This window comes from Cyclopterus lumpus, chromosome 17 (assembly GCF_009769545.1).
Source record: "Cyclopterus lumpus isolate fCycLum1 chromosome 17, fCycLum1.pri, whole genome shotgun sequence".
In the NCBI taxonomy this organism is placed as follows: domain Eukaryota; kingdom Metazoa; phylum Chordata; class Actinopteri; order Perciformes; family Cyclopteridae; genus Cyclopterus; species Cyclopterus lumpus.
This window is the reverse complement of record NC_046982.1, coordinates 14,530,569-14,551,838: the sequence shown is the minus strand read 5'-3', so window position 1 is coordinate 14,551,838 and position 21,270 is coordinate 14,530,569. Positions and strand designations below refer to the sequence as shown.

At 40.9% G+C, this 21,270-nt stretch overlaps 3 protein-coding genes across 18 annotated transcripts; 1 reads left to right on the top strand and 2 right to left on the bottom strand.

Moving 5' to 3' along the window:
- Positions 1-538: 538 nt before the first annotated feature.
- fubp1 (far upstream element (FUSE) binding protein 1) lies at positions 539-9,262 on the bottom strand. Of its 15 annotated transcripts, none has more exons than XM_034556367.1 (20): positions 9,129-9,262; positions 8,563-8,686; positions 7,709-7,744; positions 7,497-7,533; positions 7,361-7,407; positions 7,205-7,276; positions 7,051-7,108; positions 6,772-6,934; positions 6,566-6,664; positions 5,189-5,362; positions 5,001-5,103; positions 4,506-4,766; positions 4,151-4,311; positions 3,922-4,073; positions 3,741-3,817; positions 3,472-3,597; positions 3,055-3,129; positions 2,568-2,630; positions 1,853-2,013; positions 539-1,772 (listed from the first exon to the last, which is right to left on the bottom strand). In XM_034556367.1, the coding sequence occupies exons 1-20, from the start codon at positions 9,219-9,221 to the stop codon at positions 1,749-1,751; spliced, it is 2,106 nt and encodes a 701-aa protein (XP_034412258.1). In that variant the 5' UTR covers positions 9,222-9,262; the 3' UTR covers positions 539-1,748. The 15 variants fall into 15 exon arrangements, with proteins under 15 accessions (XP_034412258.1, XP_034412259.1, XP_034412260.1 ...); XM_034556368.1 differs by having other exon boundaries at positions 539-1,618; XM_034556369.1 differs by having other exon boundaries at positions 7,226-7,276.
- A 294-nt stretch (positions 9,263-9,556) lies between these two features.
- slc25a24l (solute carrier family 25 member 24, like) lies at positions 9,557-14,501 on the bottom strand. Its single transcript, XM_034556133.1, has 10 exons — positions 14,379-14,501; positions 14,156-14,282; positions 13,658-13,745; positions 13,091-13,202; positions 12,821-12,979; positions 11,787-11,924; positions 11,572-11,682; positions 10,231-10,398; positions 10,011-10,149; positions 9,557-9,921 (listed from the first exon to the last, which is right to left on the bottom strand). Exons 1-10 carry the CDS (start codon positions 14,499-14,501, stop codon positions 9,734-9,736), a joined length of 1,353 nt encoding a protein of 450 aa, XP_034412024.1. The 3' UTR covers positions 9,557-9,733.
- Positions 14,502-15,342: 841 nt separating this feature from the next.
- dnajb4 (DnaJ heat shock protein family (Hsp40) member B4) lies at positions 15,343-19,484 on the top strand. 2 transcript variants are annotated; one of them, XM_034555002.1, is made up of 4 exons: positions 15,388-15,663; positions 15,850-16,074; positions 17,463-18,043; positions 18,658-19,475. In XM_034555002.1, exons 2-4 carry the CDS (start codon positions 15,864-15,866, stop codon positions 18,886-18,888), a joined length of 1,023 nt encoding a protein of 340 aa, XP_034410893.1. In that variant the 5' UTR covers positions 15,388-15,663; positions 15,850-15,863; the 3' UTR covers positions 18,889-19,475. The 2 variants fall into 2 exon arrangements, with proteins under 2 accessions (XP_034410892.1, XP_034410893.1); XM_034555001.1 differs by having other exon boundaries at positions 15,343-16,074; positions 18,658-19,484.
- Positions 19,485-21,270: the final 1,786 nt, after the last annotated feature.

Sequence of the window (21,270 nt, the reverse complement as noted above, 5' to 3'; positions counted from 1 at the left end):
TTAAAAAAAACATGAGTGAACTAGACAATGGCACTTAGCAGATCAGGTATTTAAAACGCAAATAACCACATGGGTATCCTTAAAAACAGTTCCTACCAAGAGTGTAAAAGAGTGCTGAAATTCAAACCCTCAGTTCATAAAGCCGACAGGCACTGAAAAGCTACCAACACAAATAGTCTAACAAGCTACAAAGAATCAACATACGGTAAAGAGTCAAAGTCTGAATGTTGCGGGGGCAAACAGGGGCAAATATGTCTCAGAAACATGTGACACAAGAATCTAAAGTACTATTCCTCTCCTCAGAACATTTCATACTTACCCAGAGACAAAGGGAAAATGGCAAAACTTGACAAAAATACTACATCTTTTGCAGTTTATAAAGCATCAAAAAAGACGATTCTCTCAAAGTCAGTCAGTTTTGTACTTACAGTATAGGAGGGCTCAACTGATGGATGAAGACTGCTTAGCCACCCCCGACCCTACAACATCTATGTTCTTATATTGGATAAACACTAACAGAATGGGGACAGCAAAAACGATTTTTGCAATGTTTTTATATTAAAAAAACATTCTTTTTTTAAAAACACAAATTTATATACATGTGAGTTAGTTCGCACTTTGAAATGGGCAAGACAAACGTTTCAATGCATTTTCGATACAACGGCAATTTACCTGACTGTCCTGGAAAAAGAACAGCACAAAAAAATATATATATTTATATATATAACACTAAAAATATGCAACATTTCTTGCAACCACGTTTCTGAGGGAACATGTTAGAAAAGATACTTGCTTACCGCTTTTCTAAACTTGCCTGTGGAGGAGGAAGTGTCTATATCAAGGCAATACAGTGCATACTACCTCAACAATGTCATCAAACCAGACAAAATTATAGAGAGGTGTACCACAGCAACGCAGTTAATGCATGAATTACGGTACATGAATACCTGCCGACTTTCTTATGAACAAACGGTCTGTCTACGGCTGAAGTCAGAGAGTAAAGTCAGGAAACAGAAGTTTGAATAAATGTCTATCAACAAGGACGTATGTTTGTCTGAATCACTCGGGATCATTGCACGCACAAAACATATCTAAAAGCCTTATAGACAGTTGGAGAGAGACAGGACAGCACAACTTTGAGTTAACCAGTTTTGGACAATTAAACCCACACAGCTTGCGTTTTTACTTTTTCCCCGTAAAAAGAAAACATACAGAGATTCCTCTTAACCCTTTTGGTTTAAAACCACCCCAACTTACCAACACAGGAGGTTTCAGTTTGTTTTATTGCAAAAACACAACAGGAAATAGCATTTTAAAACTGAGATGATTTACATGGTAATGTCTACAGTTTAATAAACATGAGTTCTAACCACATTTAATGTAGATACAGGGCTGGAATGACCATATGTATAATTACCTCACTAAAAACAAAGCATTTACAACAAAAACAACAACAAAAAAAAGGACGTGTTCGCCGGGTAATCTGCCATCTATGTGAAACACTTTCAAACCAAGGAAATTTAAGATCTTCATCAAGGCGTCTGCATCCAAACATTTAACAAAGGATTTTGTTTCGACAATGTAGCATTTACTTTATGTCCACTTCACATTACTGGCCCTGTGCAGAAGAAATACATAGAAGATACATTGCATGTTAACAGCAGAATCAGTTGACTCAGCTTCCCAAAATAAAAAGCTAAAAACCTTTTTAGGGAGGAAATAGTTTTGGTTAAGTGTGTGAAGCTGCTTCAGTCACTGGGGTCCTGTAAAACCTGAGGAAGGAAGACGGTTAAGACACAAAATAATTGAGTATTCAGTCGATGTGCAGGGCAGATTCTTATCGGGGGTGTACCTGAGGGGCTTGTGGTGCTGCACCCATTGCCTGAGGGTTGGCTGTGCCGTAGTAAGCAGCCTGCTGGCGGTAGTACTCCGCCCAGGCAGCGCTGTAGTCTGGCTGGCCGCCAGGCTGGGACGCAACAGCTGATGCTGCTGTGGCCTGAGGGGCCGCTTGACCTGAAAAGGTAAATCAAGACCAAACTTTTGGAACTGCAAATACACTTGGGGAAAATGGCAGAGCCAAATTGGCTTTCTTGTAAGTGTATCCTATTGAAACGGTACCGATACATGTAGCCTGATGAAAGTAATACCACAAACTAATTTACATCACAAAAACAGTTACAAGTCTTTTGAGCTAGCATCTATAAGAAGGTGAACGAACCCACTACCCCTTTCTTTGGGTGGCGGGACAGAAACCTTCTGCCTTTCTGTTGGGCAGCTGAGACAGCAGCCACTCTACTGCAGAGGGCTGCTAGAGGAGCACAGCCACCCATCAACATTGAATACATTCATCTCAGAGCTAGAGCCCAAGTCTGACTTGACTAACTTGTTTTTCTACTTGGGGACAGTCCCATTTGCGGCTCTTTTTTCTATATATATATGAACATCTCTATTAAGACCAGGATCACACTTTGTTGCACAAAGTCTAAATTAAGGCTTTAGAGTAGAGAGTAAAATATCAATGAAGTATGTGTGACCTTAGTCGGATTTCAGCTAACAGGAGTACCAACCTTGTTTCTTGTAATACTCCTCCCAGGCTTTCGTGTAGTCCTGAGGTTGTTGACTCTGTTGACCTGCAAAGATGAGGGAAAAAATGTGTCAATGCATCCAAATCTGAAATTGTATCCTACATGGCTTATATCCATGACCATCAAATCATTTAACTCTTAGTTCAATAGCAGTAACACATTCATGGCACATGGAAAAGCTCTGGCATCAGAGCTGATAAAACCCTAATATAGTCTCAAAAATAAGCTACACTAAGCTCATAAAAAGGTGGGTCTGTGTCGACAGCTCAGTCTGGTAGATAGAAAGTGTTGCAGTCTAAACAGCACAGGCATCAAATTTCGAACCAGATGGAGGCCCACTAGAAACGCTCCACGGCAGGCCAGCAGTAGTGTCAAATACCCGGACCTTAAAAAGAAGCTGATTGAACGCCCCGTCGCTGTTGAGACTGTCTTGTGTCAATAGGTGTACACTGAAACTATGTTCGTATACCCGTTTTCTTGTAATATTCCTCCCAGGCCTCGGAGTAATCTGCCTGTCCACTCTGACCTGCAGCCTGTGGGTCACCTGTTAAAAAAAACGGTAACTTGTAATTAGTTAATTATTAACAGCAGTTTGTCCTCCACCTGTCTGGGTCGGCTCTGTCAGATTAAAAATGGTGGAGGAAAACTATGCTGTCCCTATGGTAATGTTTAAAAAAAAAAATTGATTTTTCTTTCTTAATTGATGCTCTGCAAAAGGTGGAACCAAACCAACTTGTTTCCTGTTGGTGACACCAGGAAGATGTGAGCCCAGAACACGTAAGAACTTTACTTAAGTAAAGCTCGATGTCTACACTGCTCTATTCTCGCCTCAACTGTCTCTGCTTCTCCATCTGGTTGCACATATACCGAGAAACACTTCAGTCACCTTGGCCGTTGCTCTGAGTCGTGCCAGGAGCTCCACTTGTCGGGGTCATTGGAGCCTGCGGCTGCTGGCTGTACTGAGCGTAGTAGGCTGCCCACGCTGCTGCGTTGGCATCGGCTGCTTGTTTATCTGAAAAAAGCAAACAGGTTTTGTTACAAAACAAAGGCCAATATAAACGCTATGAACATAAAGTTGGAGCTATTCATTATATAAACTGATATAGAACTGAGTTAACATTAAGTGTTAAGTGTGTGTCAACTGATTGTACTCACTTGGATCAGGTTGTCCCTGTTGCCAGTGTGGGTAGCCATTGCCCCATCCCTGAGGCTGGTACGGTGCCGGTGGACCACTGATTTAAAAAAAAGAAGAATATATAACCATTAACTTTCCACAACATATGATAAGTCTAAAATATTGTTGATAATCTTTATATCAAATAGCTACTGTACTTACTGTGGTCCTGGAGGTCCCTGGTTGTATGGTCCAGGGTTGTATGGACCCATGGGAGCCCCGGGGGGCCCAGGTGGTCCAGGGGGACCATGTGGACCTGGACCTCCGTGTGGACCTGGACCTCCGTGTGGGCCACCCATCGGAGTGACGGGTCCCTGAAAACAAAGAAACACATCCTCGTCAGTAAACAAGTAAACAAGTAAACATTTTATAAAAATCTGAAGTATCTCACCCCAATTTTCTCCTCCACCAGCTGCCTGGCATAGTCGATCTGTTGAGGGGAGCCCCGAACTGTGAACATTTTGATATTGGGATCAGCGTTGGGTGGAGGATTCCTCTGCAGCTCAATCCGGGCTCCAGACTGTTGGCTGATTCCCTTGATTGTCTCACCGCCTAAATAGTTCAGAAACAAATATTAACAACCAAAAAGCTTGTATAATAAGTACTGAAGTGGCGAAGAGGTGCAAGACCAAGCATACAAATCCTGCAACAACCAGTTTCAGACATGTGCATTTACCAGTTGTGGTAAATTACCCTTCTACATACTGTTCATGCACTCAGCTTAACGCCGTTGACGGGTCACTTGCCTTTTCCAATGATGAGGCCAGTCTTCATGGTTGGGACAGTGAAGGTAAACTCCTGCAGTCCACCAGGGGGGCCCATGTTCCAGTTCCCCTGCCCGCGACCACGGCCTCTGCCGCCTCCACCGCCGCCACCACCACCACCATGTCCTGGAGGCCCGCCGGCCTGGACACTCCGCAGCAGATCGGAAATGATTTCTGCCGCGTGCTGTGCTTGGTCAGGGGGACCCATGATCTGTGCTATCCTTTCTGGTGTGCTGCCGTCATCTTGAAGGAGAAATGATGGTAGTTAGAGACCATAGATGCATCATTTCTGTTGTTGAGATTTAGCCCTATAGTCTTGTGTTCAGGTCTCAGATTTAGGGTTGGGGTTATACATCAGCTTCTCAGCGTGGTGCATGAGTTTCATCATTGACCATACACGTTTTCAAACGCATCCAAATGACTTGGCTTTTGGCCATGTTAGTTACTCAGTTCCTTTGAGGAGTAGTCATCACTCACCTGGTTTAAACTGAATTCTGACGCCTGTGTCATTCTGTATTTTCTTGATCATCTCTCCATTTCTGCCAATAACTATTCCAACTGCAAACCGGGGTACAGGAACCTAAATAACAGCAAATAAAACCAATGTTAAGATACCAATTCAACCCCTCAGCTGCAAATTGAGACAATTGATTACAGACACTCACATCTAAGCTGTCTCCCCCCCCTCCGCCGTTGCCGCCGCCACCTCCTCCATTGCCACCGTTGCCGCCACCTCCGCCGTTGCCGCCTCCTCCACCTCCAACTCGTGAACCATACTCGCCCCTCTGCTCCCTGAAGCCTTGATCTCTGATCAGCTCCATAACCATCTCTTTGGCTTGCTGAAGAGAAAAGAAAGTGTCATTAGAGCACTACTCCACTAGTTTCCATGAAGACTCAAAGGACTAAAAGCAGAGGTAATTAGGGTCCGAGCGACTGACGAAGTCAGTCCGAGAGGATTCTTTTGAAATTGCTCGGATTCTTATATTCTGCTTTTTATTTTAGAACATTGGGAGCATTTTTGGGGTACGTAGACATTTTTAAAACTAACCAAGTTTGAAACGCTTGTCAGACTTGGTGAAAATAGACGTATAGGAGTCAAATTTTTTGCAATTCATAGTTGCTCTCTAGCGCCCCCTAAAATTTTGACCGGCGACGGCCCCTCACCCAGAAGGTCCGATTGACTTGAAATTTTTCACACATGTTCACTTACACCTGGTCTACAAAAAAGCCTCTCAGACCCCTAAGGTCCGCCTACTTAGATTTTCCGCCATTTTGAATTTTGTGAAAAACACATAATTGACTTCAACTACATGCTTGGTCCAAATCAACAAAACCAGATATCAATCAAATCATTGAAGCAAGATGACGTAGAATATGTCAACCGTTTATTTATATCTCTATGTGGTAAGGATCTATGGCCCAATGAACATCTTAGGGGCGCATCTTGTTTTTCAATGCTCATAGCGTCAACACTATTGGGACTAATCACTTTGAAACATTTTTCCTAAGTGCACATGGCATGCCTTTACTTGCAAAAAAAAATCTTGTTCGATTTGAAGACCAGGGGGGCACTACAATAATTCGCCGAAGTTGCACGTTTTTTTCAGTTTTTGCCGTTATACATTTAACGTTATCTCCCACAAAAAAAATTCCGATCGACTTCAATCTTCTTTCCAGGATGATCAGAAGGCCTGGACAATGATTATTCAGCAAAAAAACGTCGCTTTCACCCACTCGTCGTTAAAAATATTCCAATAAAATCTGACTCTGTTTTTGTTATGCTAGAGACTGTTGCTTTAACTAAACCAATATTTCCAAAAATAATCATGCATGATGCCAGTCAAGCCCTGAACACATTTCCAAGAAGAAACATTCGAAATTGTCATTGGAACACAACTAAAAAAATAAAATGACAAGTTTTAGACACTAATATTTTCTAGCTATACGAGCAGGTGAGCGAGGACCCGCTCACCTGTAGTTTGATAATTTATATTTTTTTTACAATCCCATGATGTATAACACTGATACGAGAAAGGACCCACCTGAACTTTAAAGGGCTCTCCTGAAATTCGGAGTGGCTTGTCAGCACCTGTGTTTTGGGGTCCATCTTGGATCATGACCATCTTCACACCAGCTCTTTCCTGCAAAGTAGAATCAGAGTGAGTCTTGGTCAAATGTGTTTCCTGTTTGAACAACACCATGGTTACCATCACCCTACTACTCAAGCTCCGCCTGACTGGACACTCACCTGAAGGCTTTTGATGGTTTCTCCACCCTTCCCAATGACAAGTCCGGCTTTCGAGGCAGGGACCATAATCTCCTGGACAGTCATTCCCGGGCCGTCGTTGTGGTTGAATGCTGGAGCTGGACGCCCCTTATCAACAATCTCTGTTAGTAGCCTCTTTGCAGCCCTGAGGGGGGAAATTGGTTGTCAGAGAGACTGAAATCCCTGACATGGTCCCAAAAAGTACTTTCAAAACAAAGAGTTTCCCTGAAGGGGGCCGTTAAATGGAAACTGATAACTTACTGGATTGATTCTGGTCCTCCTGTTAATGTCACCGACCTGTCTGGCATTCCTCCACTGTCTACACATAGACGTAGAAATTAATGCCGATGCCCCAACAACAACAATGTCCTCGTATTACAAAGATCCACAATATCTACAACGGATCTGAACGTACCAGGCGCAATCTGTATCTTACATCCAGACTCTTGCTGAAGACGTGATATTTGTTCTCCTCCTCTTCCAATAACTAGACGGGAAAAAAGGATACGTTACATCTCAATAGCAACAACTATGAGCTTTTTTCTCCTGGTGTTTAAAAAAAACTACTTACTGAATCCGACCATTCCATCTGGAACCTTGAATTCCTCTGATATTGACCTGAGAATAACAGAACAAAGCCATGTTAAATCAATGCTTTGTAATTAATTAACCATTGTGACTTATTTTTTAACAACTCGAGTATATACCTTGGGGGACCACCCATTCCTCCCATTGCTGAAAAGGCTGCAAAATGAGAATTTACAGCTCATTAGGGGAACAAAAATACAACACATTTAAGTATAACACATGCAACACAGTACCAATTCATGCTATTTTTTTGGGCCAATTACTTTGGGTTGGGAATCATCACAACAGCCACATACATAACTAACTACAGCTACGTCATCAGGTCACTTACCGTCATTTGTAGCCACTTTCTTCGTCTCTGGTTGGTCTGTGACAACATGACATAATAACCAGTATAAGTATCTATCGTTAAACCCACCATTACATTACGAGTGTTTTTCAATTGGTAGGGCTTACATTACAGCCTGAAATGTAAATGTTATGGCAAACAACAGAGGCCTGCAAAGCCACCACACAGAGCTGGAATATACCCTCAATTGCCATTATAGCCAATACCAACAGTGCGACAATAAATCATACCTCTCTTACTATATGCCTAGTTTTTGTTGAAACCGTTTAATCTGCCATTATGATCTTTTTAGATGCTGGATGTAGTTTGTGGTGCTGTGTAATAATAAGTTTAACTTAACTTTTCAACCCCATATATAGATATATTGAAGAATTGTTGTATTAAATTGAATTACTATTTCCTAGTTGTATCACAATAACTTGAAACTGTGCATAATGATGCACGTTTTTTCATATCACATACTTCACACTAACAAAGCAAAACAGAAACCAGTCAACTCATTATCCCCACCCCCTCTCAGCCTTTTAACTTGTATATCTTTTTTCCAAATATTAAATTGCCAGGCACTGATTTGTAACGACTGTAAGGTCAGATAGTGAAAATACATCTCAAAACATGCAATAAATAAATCATACTGCATTGGCTAAAAACACAAAAAATGTTGATGTGGTTAGGAGTATTATACATGATGTTAGACTACAGTAATACACATCAACATATACATGTCACGGTATAATTAATTGTCATTTCTAGGCAAATTCAATTTAGTAGCAGCTAAAACACACAGGCAAGCATTAACTATCAAGACTTGCATTGAATCGATTTGAGCCACTGACCGATATTCAGGTTAGGCATGGGAAAATACCCACCAGCGTCCTCCAGGGGCCTTTTCTGGCCCCCGTAGCCGAATTCGTTAGTCGGGGGTGCCGCAACGCCATCGCCACCAATCTTCGCTGCGATCTGAAACACACAGTAAACAAAGAGATAAAACATATCAAGACTATGGGTCTGCTGTTGGCGTTTGTTGTGGATGCTCGGTCGCCCTGGCTGCGGCCTTCCCTCGCTGCAGTTTTTTTTTCTCGACTTCTGTCCGGAAGTCTGAGCCAACAAAGGAAAGCGAGAACTTCCACTTAAACTAACCTGTAACCGTTGCTGTTATTAACCAATACACGGCTTGTATTTAGAATAACATATTATATTAATCTAATTAAAGGTGTACATGCATCTCAGAACGCTTTTATAACGCATCTGGTGTGCCTTGTGGCGCCACATCAGCTAATCGTCGTTAGCTTCGCACAGGCCGCCGCGCTGTCCTACGTGACGACAGAAAAAGCATAATTAACTCGGTTTTTTTTTGCCCACTACTTCGACATTATTTGCACACCAACATTATTCTTTTTACCTGTCGTGCTCTCTGAAGAGCGTCTTTAAACGCGTCGTTCATTCCAGCGCCGTTGTTAGAGGACGGGGGCGCCACGCTGCTGTAGTCAGCCATATCTGGTGCTCTTCTCCTCCTCCGCGACACAAGATGGCCGGTTACATTCACGGGAAGTGAGCAGGAAAACTCGCGGTCACACGTAGTCTCGCGATAACGACCATTGTGGTTTGATTCCCTTTTTTGGGTTACAGTTTTGGTTTGGCCTAATTTACGGGTGAAAAAGGAAGATGTCTGAACCCTGTTATGAAATAACATTTTTATTGTACAGCTCGCATTTCAACACATTTACACAGCCCAGCCTTTGTCACTTTGTGTATTTCAAGTCATTTATGAGTGAGCTGTGTTGTATTCTTTTTTTAAATCACAATGTCTCATGCTCGGTCGGTGGCTATTCATTCACTTAACTTTTAAAAAAGTACAGAATTATTCAAGATTGGATCACATAATAATTGCATACCTTCAGATATTTCCCCAGGTTTCCCAGGATTATGTTATGTCCCTCAGTTACCATTAGTAAGAGTTCACAGTTTTCTATGTGTTCCAAAACAAAGCTACCTATTTGCTAAATCTCAAGGCTCCATTGAGGAAACCAGAGTTTCAAATTTTCTAGTTAACGTGTAGTTTATCAGAGCACATGGAATAGCCCTGACGAAGCTGGCTCCCATTCCATTATAATATCCTTTAATTCCACGTTTTTCATATATCCCTCTCAGTCCTTGCAATACACCTGAAGCTGGACGTGAATCTGAACTCAAAGCTGCAAAACAAGACAAATGGCGATAAGTAAAACGTCTCAAATTGTTTCAAATAATCTCAAAATGTGGGACAGAAATTGCAGGTGTTTACCTTGTGCTTGCTGCTGAGTCCGGATCACTGCCAGAGGGTAACTGGTTATTTGTCCAGAGGCAAAGGCCACAAAACTGAAGAAAAACAGTTTGGAGTCACTGTTGTAAGCTGGATCACTCTGTGCCCAGTTCATGATTGACTGCAACAAGAAGCAAATAGTTAAAGACATCTAAACAATCTTTCAGATGAGCTTGTGTTAAGTGTTGTTCTTCTGTCTCACCTGATGAACTGCACACTCCACACCTGCGTAGGGGATCATGCAGAGGACACTTGGCTTGAATCCTCTGTAAAAGGCAGACAGGGACTCGTGTCTATAAATAGATCGAGCACATGCCACAACACCATGGTAGGTGCCAGCTTGCTGCAAGTTCAACCTCACCTTCAGCACCTGCAGAGGATTTAAAAAGAGGGATATTACTAGAATAAACCTCCATTAATACACTTAAGCTGGTTCATCAAATGAAGGCTAATGGTAATGGTGCTCCAGTAAATAAAGATTCACTGCAGCTGCAACAATTCTTGCAATATAAAAGAATCAACAATCTGTATTTTAAAATGGCTGGAAACTGCATTATCCATTTACTAGCTTCACAAAGTAACGTATTCAAATACAGATGTATTGAAAAGTTTGAAACTGAAGATTTATTGGATGTGAATACCTGCATTTTAGATTTATGATGGATTATATATATATATATAAAATGTTACAAAAGGCCTTTTATGTGTCAAATATGAGAGCAGCTCATTACAGAACAGAGACACAACTAACTGGTTTAATCTGCAAGGAACTATGGTCATTCTAACCAATAAATAAAATACGTGAACACTGTTACTGTAAAACAGCAAAGATTTACTTAAAGAAGCTTTTACTCAGGTTTCACTCAAATTAAATCAAGACACAAATCTTCAATGAATAACACAGACATCTACTCAGCGACGCGTAGGAACCAGAGCTTTTGTTATGTTGATTGAGCCTCAATTAAACAGCAGGCGGGGCCTCGCCTTTTACTGGGACTGAAACGTCTCTTGGCCTCAGTATTGCATTTTATAATATGTATGAAATAACATTTCGTCAGAATTGGCTGTGTTGATTTAGAATTTATGGCTTTTGGAAAAGATCGGGTTTCACAACTAAACACTTCAGTTTCTCATCATGGGAGTTTGTGAAAGGAACAAACGGGAAAGTAAATCTTTCACTTCTTGAATTAAGATACAACTTGTTCAAAATAGTTTTTGGATTAAACATGACATTTCCATGACCATAAAGAAAGGCAACGAGATAGCAGTGGCATCTTTTTTAAAATCTTTTCGAGCACATTATTGCTAACCACTTTTGTGGAAGAAGTAATCAGATCTTTTACTTAAGGAATAGTAGTAGTACTGCTGTGTACGATACTGTGTAACAAGTAAAAGTCATGCATTTATAATCTTACTTTGTAACGGTAGAAAACTAGCAGCATTAAAATAAAGTAAACGTAAAGAACTAAGAGTAAATGTTTACAGAACAGCAGGATTGTTCATGATCTAGTTGATGATCTAGTTGATCTAGATGATCTAGTACCTCTAAAGGGTAGAAGGCAGCGTGAGCGGCAGCGCCGGAGACGCAACCCAAGCCGAAACGCTGCTGCACCGTCAGAGTCTCCTGTGTGCTGCTCTGGGTCGACGCCTTCATCTGGACAAGGCAGAGAAGCTCTGAGTGAGTTCGTCAATTAGAAACAGGATACTGGTGCATACATAATTCACACTGGAGAGTTTGCCAACGACTGTATGCCTCACCTGGGCATAGATGAGACACTGCAGCGTTGACTGTGGCGTTCCTTTCAGCACGTTGACGGTGTTGCCTTGCCACATCGACCGCAGACCACCTGCCCTCATCTCCTGGAAGCCCTGGGAGAAGGCTTTGGATCCACGAACCTACAGAACACACAGGAAACAGTTTCACACAAATCACTTTCATTGGCAGTTGAAATAAATGTGCAGCAATGTGAAGCTTCCTGAAGAAACTAATTTATAAATACTGGTAAAGATGCTACAAAACATTCAGGGTGTCACATCTGTATCAGAAAGTTGAAAACAAGTAAAACACATAGACAGTAATAATTATGTGATACTTCTTCATCACAATATGTTATTTAGATGGAGCTCTTTCTCCAGGGTACTTGCATCAAATATGTTAACTTGAAGCGGCTGCAAAACAAAGCACTTATATTCTCTTTCTTTTAGAAGTAAAATGCTCCAAATCCATTAAATTACTTTATGTGAGTTTAACACATCCTTGACCAATAGGAACAGTAACAGCAACACAGTAATCTGAACTCTTAAATAAAATGAACTGTCCCACCAAGTGCACTATGTTGAAAGGGTGTCGTTGCATAATTAAAAAAGTGGATAAAGTAGCTTTCCGATTGTATTGCTCTGGAAAGGACCTGGGGTGACAGGGCCTTCTCAGATGCGTGTGTGTGTGTGTGTCATGTATATATTTCTGGAATCAAAACTGTTTTATTGTTACGATGTTTCTTTGATGTGATGTTACAACATGGTATTACACATATTGGTGCAAGAGATGTTTCAAAAGATGAAACTTAGTTTCTAAGTTCAACTAAGTTCAACACTATTACAACATTCAGGCCTGGGGGTGTTATCTTAGATGTTTCTTCATTGCATATCAAGTTAGTCTAACTTACTGTGTTGTAAGCAGCATGTACCTACTTGGTTACTTGTTTGGCCTCAAACATTAAAATCACATAAAATCGAATGAATCCACCCATGCATGTCACTAACAGAGTATATCACCTGATAGTGTTGCTGACCTGTAGTTGGGTCTTGAGGCGGTCAATAGGTGCCGTCACAGTTCGGGATACAGCGTCTGCCAGACCCGCTGCAAGAACAAATGTCCTCCATGCACCAAAACCTGAGGCCTCTTCGGGGAACTCGATGGGCATCGCACGACTCTCACCCACATCGAAAACCTACGATTACATTCATCATCCTTTAAACATTCTGTCATTACTCATGTTGAAGTGGATGTGTCACAACAACATCAGAAATAACAGGATCGTGATGCCGCCAGAAGAGCCTACCAGACTGTGTTTCCATGACGACACCAGCTCCCCGATGTTGTCCACGGGGTTGAGGATGACATAGTGCAGGAACTCTCCCCAGTCCACCGTCATTGAACTGTCCTTATCCATCCTGTTGGATAAACACTTGGTTTGTTTTCATCACATGCTGCAATGAAAGAAGCTGTGTGGCAACATGCGAGTATCACTTTAAAAAAAGGCATGAATGTAAATGTTTTAAGTTATAAGAGCAGTAATCACACATTAAAATACACAAATACACATGTCTGCCAGGTAGCGAGTCCAAGCTGAAGGGCAACATCCATTTATTCTTTTGTAACTGCAGGCTTGAAAGCTTATATTGTATGATGTATCAGGGAGCATGATTAGATAAATAATCAACCATAAAGTCATCTGTGATAACATATCAACCCAAGCACACACCTGTTTAGAAAGCACCAATGTGTAACTGTGTAATACTGCAACTGTTAAAGTTTAGTATTTTACACAATACTAAATTAATTACTTTAAATTACTAATTTGAAATACAACAATGAATCCATGAGGTAGTGGGCAAAGAAATCTTACATTTGAATTATTTTTTTTGCATTCGGCTTTGATATGACCACTCCTAACTCCTTAAACAAACATATGATGTCCTCCTGGTCAATCTCCCCTGATCAGAGAAGAAACGCACACAATTACAAACAGGTACTGCTACTGCTCTTTCAGTTATCATATTTCTGGGAAGTGACATTGTCAACTCCATGAGTGTAACGCGTCACAGCCTGCAGGACTGTGCAGTGTGTGTGTGTTGTCTACTGTGTATACCATAAACAAGCTGTAGGCATGTCTGTCTCCTGTCTGACCTTGAAATTACTGTTTTTTTGTCCAAAGAAATCACATTTATAGTATTGTTATAAAGAAAATGTAGACATAAGTAGAAGTGTGTTATCAAAAGAACATCGAAATAGGAGTTGTAATAACATGTTGCTAAATCATTACATAGTGTTTATGTAAGGCTATTGGAGTTTTTCTTGTGCTTCCTTGATTGATAAAACATTGTTCAAGTCTGTGACCACTCACCACACTTGTTCTTGTCAAGGTCATGAAAGTGAATTTTCCACTTCCTCTCCCTGTCCATCATGTAGCTGAGGAACTCTTTATAATCCAACAGGCCATCTTTGTCGTTGTCATAAGAATCAACAATATTCTAGGAAAAAAAATTGCAGGTTTGTGTTTGATTAGTGCTTGAATGAATGAATGAAATTAGAACACACAGCAGACCACCAACAGATAAGATTGTTACCTGGACCTTTCCATCCGCTGACAGGATTCCATGCTTCCTCATTTCGTCTTTGAGCTCCGACACTGATATGAATCCATCCTCGTTTTGATCCAGTTTAGCAAATAAACCTCGAAACTGATCCATGGTGAGTTTTGAAACAAATTAGCCACAGCAAAAAATCAAAAAGTCAAAAAAAATGCAGCGTGCTCAGGTTGGAAATAAATGCGCGGATGATTTTCAGAGAGTATTGACCTGCAGATGCTGACTCATTGGCGGGTTTCAGTGCCAGTGCTGCATGGGCGCTTTCATCATTAACTCAAAGAGAAAACATCCCTATCTCTGTGGTACAGCAGGTGGCGCTGTGGCTGCAGGAGCGCCCACCAGATCATCATCCTCTTCAATCATCACTGGTCCCCCTGCTCTGTATGTAGGCTACTCAGAGACAGGGGATAAGAAAAGAAAAGAAAAAACATATAGTCATTTTGAAATTTAGCAAAAATAACAACGAAAACTGTTGTATTAAAAAAAAGGGGAAATAAATTAAAACAGCAATACATTTAAACAGAACAGAATGCATTTGGAATAACGTAATATGAAAATTAAATAATACAAAAATGGGATTTGTTAAATAAATAAATATTGATGTATTTGTCCATTTCTGTGCATATTCATTTAACCAGAACACCTGCACTTTTATTTAAGTTTAAGGATTATATTCCTACACAATTTCTCTAAGCCATTCAGTTATTGTAATATAATGGCAGCTTCAGTCCTCCATAAGGTTGAGGCAGGTAGATAGCATAGGAATAACCCGGACATAAAGTTGATAATGTGTGTGTTTGCGTTATTATGGTGATTTGTTGTGTATGTGGAATAAAATGAAAACGCCCCCTGGTGGTTCAAACTGTCAATTATTTTCCAGGTAGGAATTATTTAGCAGAATCGACAAGTGATACCCCCCATCCCCCGCCCCCCCTCAGCACACACATACACACACACACACACACACACACACACACACACACACACACGCACACGCACACACTAAGGACCCTCAGTAAGCAGGTGATTCTGGCCATGACCCATATTGTGGAGAGCATTCTGATACATATTGCGTGACCTTGTCTCGAGGCTCATTTGTTCCACTGACAGCTCACCATGACCGAGCAGCCGACACCGGCTCTCTGCTCACCGGAACCAGAATTATTCCAGCTTGACGTCGGCGCTGTGAATGCAGGGGAGGTGGGAGCTGTGGCTATTTAAAGAGGGTCATCCAGTCACGGATAAATAGCAGAAGGTCCACGTCGTTGAGTAACAGCCTCTAAATGGTTTTCATCCTGCACTGTGTATCTGTCCGTGTCTTCGTATTGTGTTCGAGTCCAGACTGAGCCGGCTTCACTCCTGTGACAACCACCCGTCGACCATCGGTCCAGTCTCCCAGCTCCTCTCATTGATCTATTCTCCGTTCTTTTCTTTTATTCTTTAACATCAGGGGATAGGTGCAAAATGGGCAAAGATTACTATAAGACGTTGGGTATCTCTAAAGGAGCCACAGACGAGGATATTAAGAAAGCTTACAGAAAACAAGCGTTGAAATGGCACCCCGACAAAAACAAGTCTGCAGCCGCCGAGGATAAATTTAAGGAAATCGCCGAGGCATATGAAGTCCTTAGTGATCCGAAGAAAAGAGAAGTTTATGATCAGCATGGAGAAGAAGGTAATTATTTTTGTATTGCATTCCATTCCATTGCATAACCTTGTGTGACGGTTTTTAATTCACCGTCAATATTCCGTTATAACTCCGTTATAATGCTCGGATGGTTGATGTAAAACACTGCTGGCATTAATTCAAGCCCAACATTGGGACCATCCATTTTAGAGAACAGCTGTTCGGCAGATCATAGGCCTACAGTTCTGTGTATTTTATTATGAGGATTAGCTATTACACTCTATCTGCAGCTATAAGCCTCTGTTATAAGAGAAATAAAGGCCTGTCATCATTTCCACCACAGATTTTCTGGAATATGTTGTGTTGTAATATATAAAAATACAAATTTGTAATTATATCAAAGTCTTTATTGAGTATGTGGTACCTACAATGTAATATCTGAACAGATGGTTATGGATGGGAAGCATGGTTGAGGTGAGAAATCTCTACATTCATCTATAAATTAAAAAGGGAGTATACTAAACTAACCTTATTTTTTACCATGTAATGCACCAAATGTGCTGAACATCTTAAGAAAGGGCCAGTATGAGTGAAACAAGGTGTAAAGCATGCACAAGTTTGCGAATAGACCTATAAATGTGTACAATTATCTTTTAACGGCTCCCTCAAGCCTTGCAAACATATGTGTGCTTTTATTGGTAATCATAGTGTTAACATTGCTAACCATCATCTGAGTAGATTATCTGATGTAATACCTCCAATAATGGACGATCTTGAATCGGCCGATCAGGTATCGGATCTCATTATTTTAGTAAATAACAATTCAGTACATTTCAATGTTTTTATTTGTTACATTTTGTTTCACAAAGTCACGAATGCAATGTTGAAGTAGTTGTTGGATCATAACTCGGTAAAATCCAGAACCCAAAGCCCAGATGTTGTATTGGTATCGGGACTGAAAATGTTGGATCGCTAAGTATTTAGTGAAATCGTCTCCCGATTCAGATTCGATATCTCAACTCAAGCTATTGACCAAGTTACCAGTTTAAAACCAGTGCTTTCTCGCTTGTCACACTTTGTGGAACTCATCAAGATCATTTTTGGCAACATGATGGGATGGTATTAAAAACTGACACAGTGGGCTGTCTCGAATGACAATGATGAATAAACTGTACGGCGGCAACTAACCATTATTGTTTTCTAAACAATGAATCTGCTGTTTATTTACGTTAAATTGGTTTATTGTTTTGGCCTCTAACACATCAGAAAACAGCACAAAATGTTCATTACAATCTCCGAGAGGAAGGTGACGTCTTTGTTTTATCTGACTAACGCTCAAATACCCAAACATGTTCGGCAACATTAAGAAAAGGAGGAGCAGACTCTCACATTTGAGAAGCTGGAGTCACCCGTTGTTTGATATTTTTATCCATCAGGTCTCAAGGGAGGAAGTGTTCCCACTGGTGACGGGCCAGGCAACAACTTCACCTACACCTTCCACGGGGACCCTCACGCCACCTTCGCCACTTTCTTCGGGGGTTCGAACCCCTTCGAGATGTTCTTCGGGCGTAAAGCCAACGGACGAGACGACGATGACATGGAGGTGGACGGAAACGACCCCTTCGGCTCCTTCACCAACTTCAACATGAACGGATTCCCTCGGGACGGGCATGTCGGCCCTGGAGGGCCGCAGCGCCGGAAGCAGGACCCGGCCATCATCCACGAACTGAGGGTCTCCCTGGAGGAGGTCTTCCACGGCTGCACCAAGAAGTTGAAGATCTCTCGCCAAAGGCTAAATCCAGATGTCAGGACCATGCGCAATGAAGATAAGATACTCACTATCGAGATCAAGCGGGGCTGGAAAGAGGGAACCAAGATCACGTTCCCGCGGGAGGGAGACGAGTCTCCCAATACCATTCCTGCGGACATTGTTTTCGTCATCAAGGACAAGCCACACCCTCACTTTAAGCGGGAGGGCTCAAACATTGTGTATCCTGTGCGCGTGAGCTTACGACAGGTGAGTCCTTTTCTATTTTTGCACACACTTATGACTGAGTGCTGTAGTATTAATATAGTCTGATAGATGGATTAGTCACAGACACAGGGGAGATTCAGAAAAAGCTCATATTTACTTTAGAGTGCGGCTTTAAAGCTTTGATGCTCAAAAAGAAAAGAAAAAAAGCCTCGTCACAATCCAAAAGCTGTGGGAGTCTGCCTCAAAAGTTGGTTTTCCTGGAAAGTACAGGTGTCCTGAATGAGCATAGTACTGAACTACACAAACACACACACACACTCACTTTGGCTGAGCACTTATGCAATCTTGATCAACATTGAGAAATAGGAGCTGTATCACAGGGAGGGCAGAAAGGCGGGGGCCGCCCACATTGCAAGATGTACTTATACGGTTCCTCCTACTCTCTTTAACACTCTGAAATGTTTGGTGTGTTTATGTAAAAAAAGAAAGTAAAAAAAACATATATAGTTAAAAGATTTTTGAATTTGAGGCAAAAGAGTTTACATCTGCATACATTTAATCTCAGCCTAATTAACAGACACGTGTTCTTTTTACAGTAGAGTGTGTGTGGGTTGCCGTTCTCCTGACTCACTCTTCCATGTTCCCGTCTTTCTCAGTCGTTATGTGGATGCTCGGTTACCGTGTCAACGATAGACGGGCAGACGTGCAACATGAAGATCACTGATGTCATCAAGCCTGGCATGAGAAAGACTGTCGCAGGACAGGGTCTCCCCTTACCCAAAAACCCAGAGCAGAGAGGAGACCTGGTGGTGGAGTTTGACGTTAACTTTCCTGAGGTGTTGCCCGGCAACGCCAAGGACGTCCTGAAACGGCATTTACCTGCTTAGGATGAAGGACACGGACTGAACGAGGACAAAGGACACGGATTGAAACGAGGACGAAGGACACAGACTGAACTGAGATAATCGCATGATTGCGTCAGCCCTCGTTAACCAAACACCCTCACACAAACATACACGCACACAAGGACGGATTTGACACTTCACAGATGGACCCCTAGGACGAATGTGCGATTTCTATTTTTAAGCTATGTGGTGCTTTATAAATGCCGTGCATGCTGCCAAGTTGATAGACGTGCAAGACTGTTTGGGTTGTCGATATCTGAAAGAAACACATTTCATGTCTGTGGGTCTTTGCCACAATCACTTTATCTTTTTGGAAATATTTGGTAGTGAGTGAGTCTACAGTTGCCAAACAGTACATAATCTTCTCTCATTTAGATTTGACAGGCTTCATTAATGACATTCTTTCAGTATTTGTTTTGTCATGTAGAGAGACAGGCCTCAATTTGGAGGCTCTTAACATTTTTGTACAGTTTGTTCAAGAGGAAAGTGGTTGAATGGACTGGATCGTCATGTGTGCATTTTAGAAACGTACATGTGAAGATACTGAACTTGAATTTTAAAATAAATATTTCCACATGAACTAATCTCGAGCTGTTTCAGTTATGGGGAGGCATGGGATGAATCCTCCTCCATTGAATATACAGTGTATTAACAATAATGCCAGTCTCGGCCTATTTATAGTGAGTGAACATTCTGCATAGAGCAATAGTGCACAAAGAGAGCACCAGGAAATGGTTCCTCAGACTGATATTTTAGTAGTCAAATGTGAATATTGTCTTGTTGTAAAACTTAGACAGTAATTTATCTGATGTGCAATTAAAAATACGTTGATTGAATTTAATGCTTACTAATGGGAAAACTATGAGTGTGTATATATAGCTGCCTGGTTTTAGCTGCTGGCTATCAGCTGCCAACACAGAGGCCTTCCCTGTACATGATCCCACCAGGGGACGCCACATCACTCGTCATGGCGGCTCCTTGCTCAGAGGCCCACAGAGGGCCACTTAGCTGCTGACATCTGTGCTTCATGAGTTTGAAGCTCAAAGCCAAATACAAGCTGTTATTATATGACTTAGACATTACATACATATTTTCATTTAATATCCCAAATGAGTATCATATTGTTTTATCTGTAGCTTGTTTTAAAACAAATTTCAGATTATGTTATGGAAGAAGAAAAAAAGATGGAGACTTCTGGGTGTACAAATTATTCATTTTGCGAGCAAAGACTTGTCCTAAATGGCAATACTGCCCCTATAATAACTTATATGCATATGTGTGTGAGAGACGTGTGCAAAGGCTGAGTCACTATTTTCCAGGGAGGGTAGAGTGTAAACACACCTGCTCCTCTCAATGTGAGCCAAATGTAAAGCTTTATGGCATTAAATGGTGACATCTAGAATGAAAGGATGGTGTTTTTAAAGGGAAGAAGAAACAGGTTCATCGTTGAATATCTGAATTGACTAAATATGAGTTTACACACCTTTCTGTTTACAATCATTCAGTCCCATGTTTCATTAGTTATTATGCTGAGCTATATCATTCTTTACTGTTCAGGGGGAAGTTGGGAACACATTTAAGAACTGAAGTATTACAAACTCCTATTTGTTCTTGAAATTCACATGACAGTTAAATATGTACTACTGTATCAGTGAACAATGTTTCATAAAACTTTGACTCAAGTGATGTCACTTGGAAAATGCATCGTCACAATGCTGAAAACAGGGCGTTTCTTCTGAGCTCATGAAAAGTTGATATTTTAGAGATATGTAGTTCTCACAGGTCAGCGACGCTAGAATATTATGCGTTGCTGTAGATTAAACTTCCCAACAGTATATAAAGGAGCACAAGCATAAACATCTACAGCAGTAAAATGCAACATACACGTTAATGCAGCAGTAATATTAATCCCTAAACATCATATATAAATGAAACACTCACATGGATTTTTTTCTTTTCTTTTGATACTTTAAGTACATTAGGCTGATACTACTTACATTATTTTACTTAAATAATATTTTGAATGAAAGACTATTACTTGTAGTGGAGTACTTTTAGTATCTGAATACTAATACTTTAGTGTCCAATTGGTAGCTACTCCCATGGATTAAAGTTTTTTTTCTATCATGGTTTTACAGAATTAAAAGTGGCAATATCACAGTGTAAAAATACTCTTTTACAAGTACTGCTTAACTAATTAAAAGTACCAACGTTTTAGGAACAAAAGTAAAATAACTATATATCCATAATAATATATTATATATATATATATATATATATATATATATATATATATATATATATTACAGATTTTGTATTTGTGATGTTTAATGTGTACATTACTTTAATGTTGGAGATGGTAAA

Bases quoted from the DNA above. Each gene is read 5' to 3' on its own strand.
- slc25a24l (XM_034556133.1), bottom strand. From the start codon at position 14,501: ATGGATCAGTTTCGAGGTTTATTTGCTAAACTGGATCAAAACGAGGAT. The intron at 11,683-11,786 runs GTGAGGCATACA...TGCCTTGTCCAG, and splicing joins AGTGTCTCATCTATGCCCAG to ATGAAGGCGTCGACCCAGAG. The intron at 10,150-10,230 runs GTGAGACAGAAG...TTCTTGTTGCAG, and splicing joins TGGAGTGTGCAGTTCATCAG to TCAATCATGAACTGGGCACA.
- fubp1 (XM_034556367.1), bottom strand. From the start codon at position 9,221: ATGGCTGACTACAGCAGCGTGGCGCCCCCGTCCTCTAACAACGGCGCT. The intron at 8,687-9,128 runs GTAAAAAGAATA...TGTGTGTTTCAG, and splicing joins CTCTTCAGAGAGCACGACAG to ATCGCAGCGAAGATTGGTGG. The intron at 7,408-7,496 runs GTATATACTCGA...TGTTATTCTCAG, and splicing joins GGAATGGGTGGTCCCCCAAG to GTCAATATCAGAGGAATTCA.
- dnajb4 (XM_034555001.1), top strand. From the start codon at position 15,864: ATGGGCAAAGATTACTATAAGACGTTGGGTATCTCTAAAGGAGCCACA. The intron at 16,075-17,462 runs GTAATTATTTTT...TTTATCCATCAG, and splicing joins TGATCAGCATGGAGAAGAAG to GTCTCAAGGGAGGAAGTGTT. The intron at 18,044-18,657 runs GTGAGTCCTTTT...CGTCTTTCTCAG, and splicing joins TGCGCGTGAGCTTACGACAG to TCGTTATGTGGATGCTCGGT.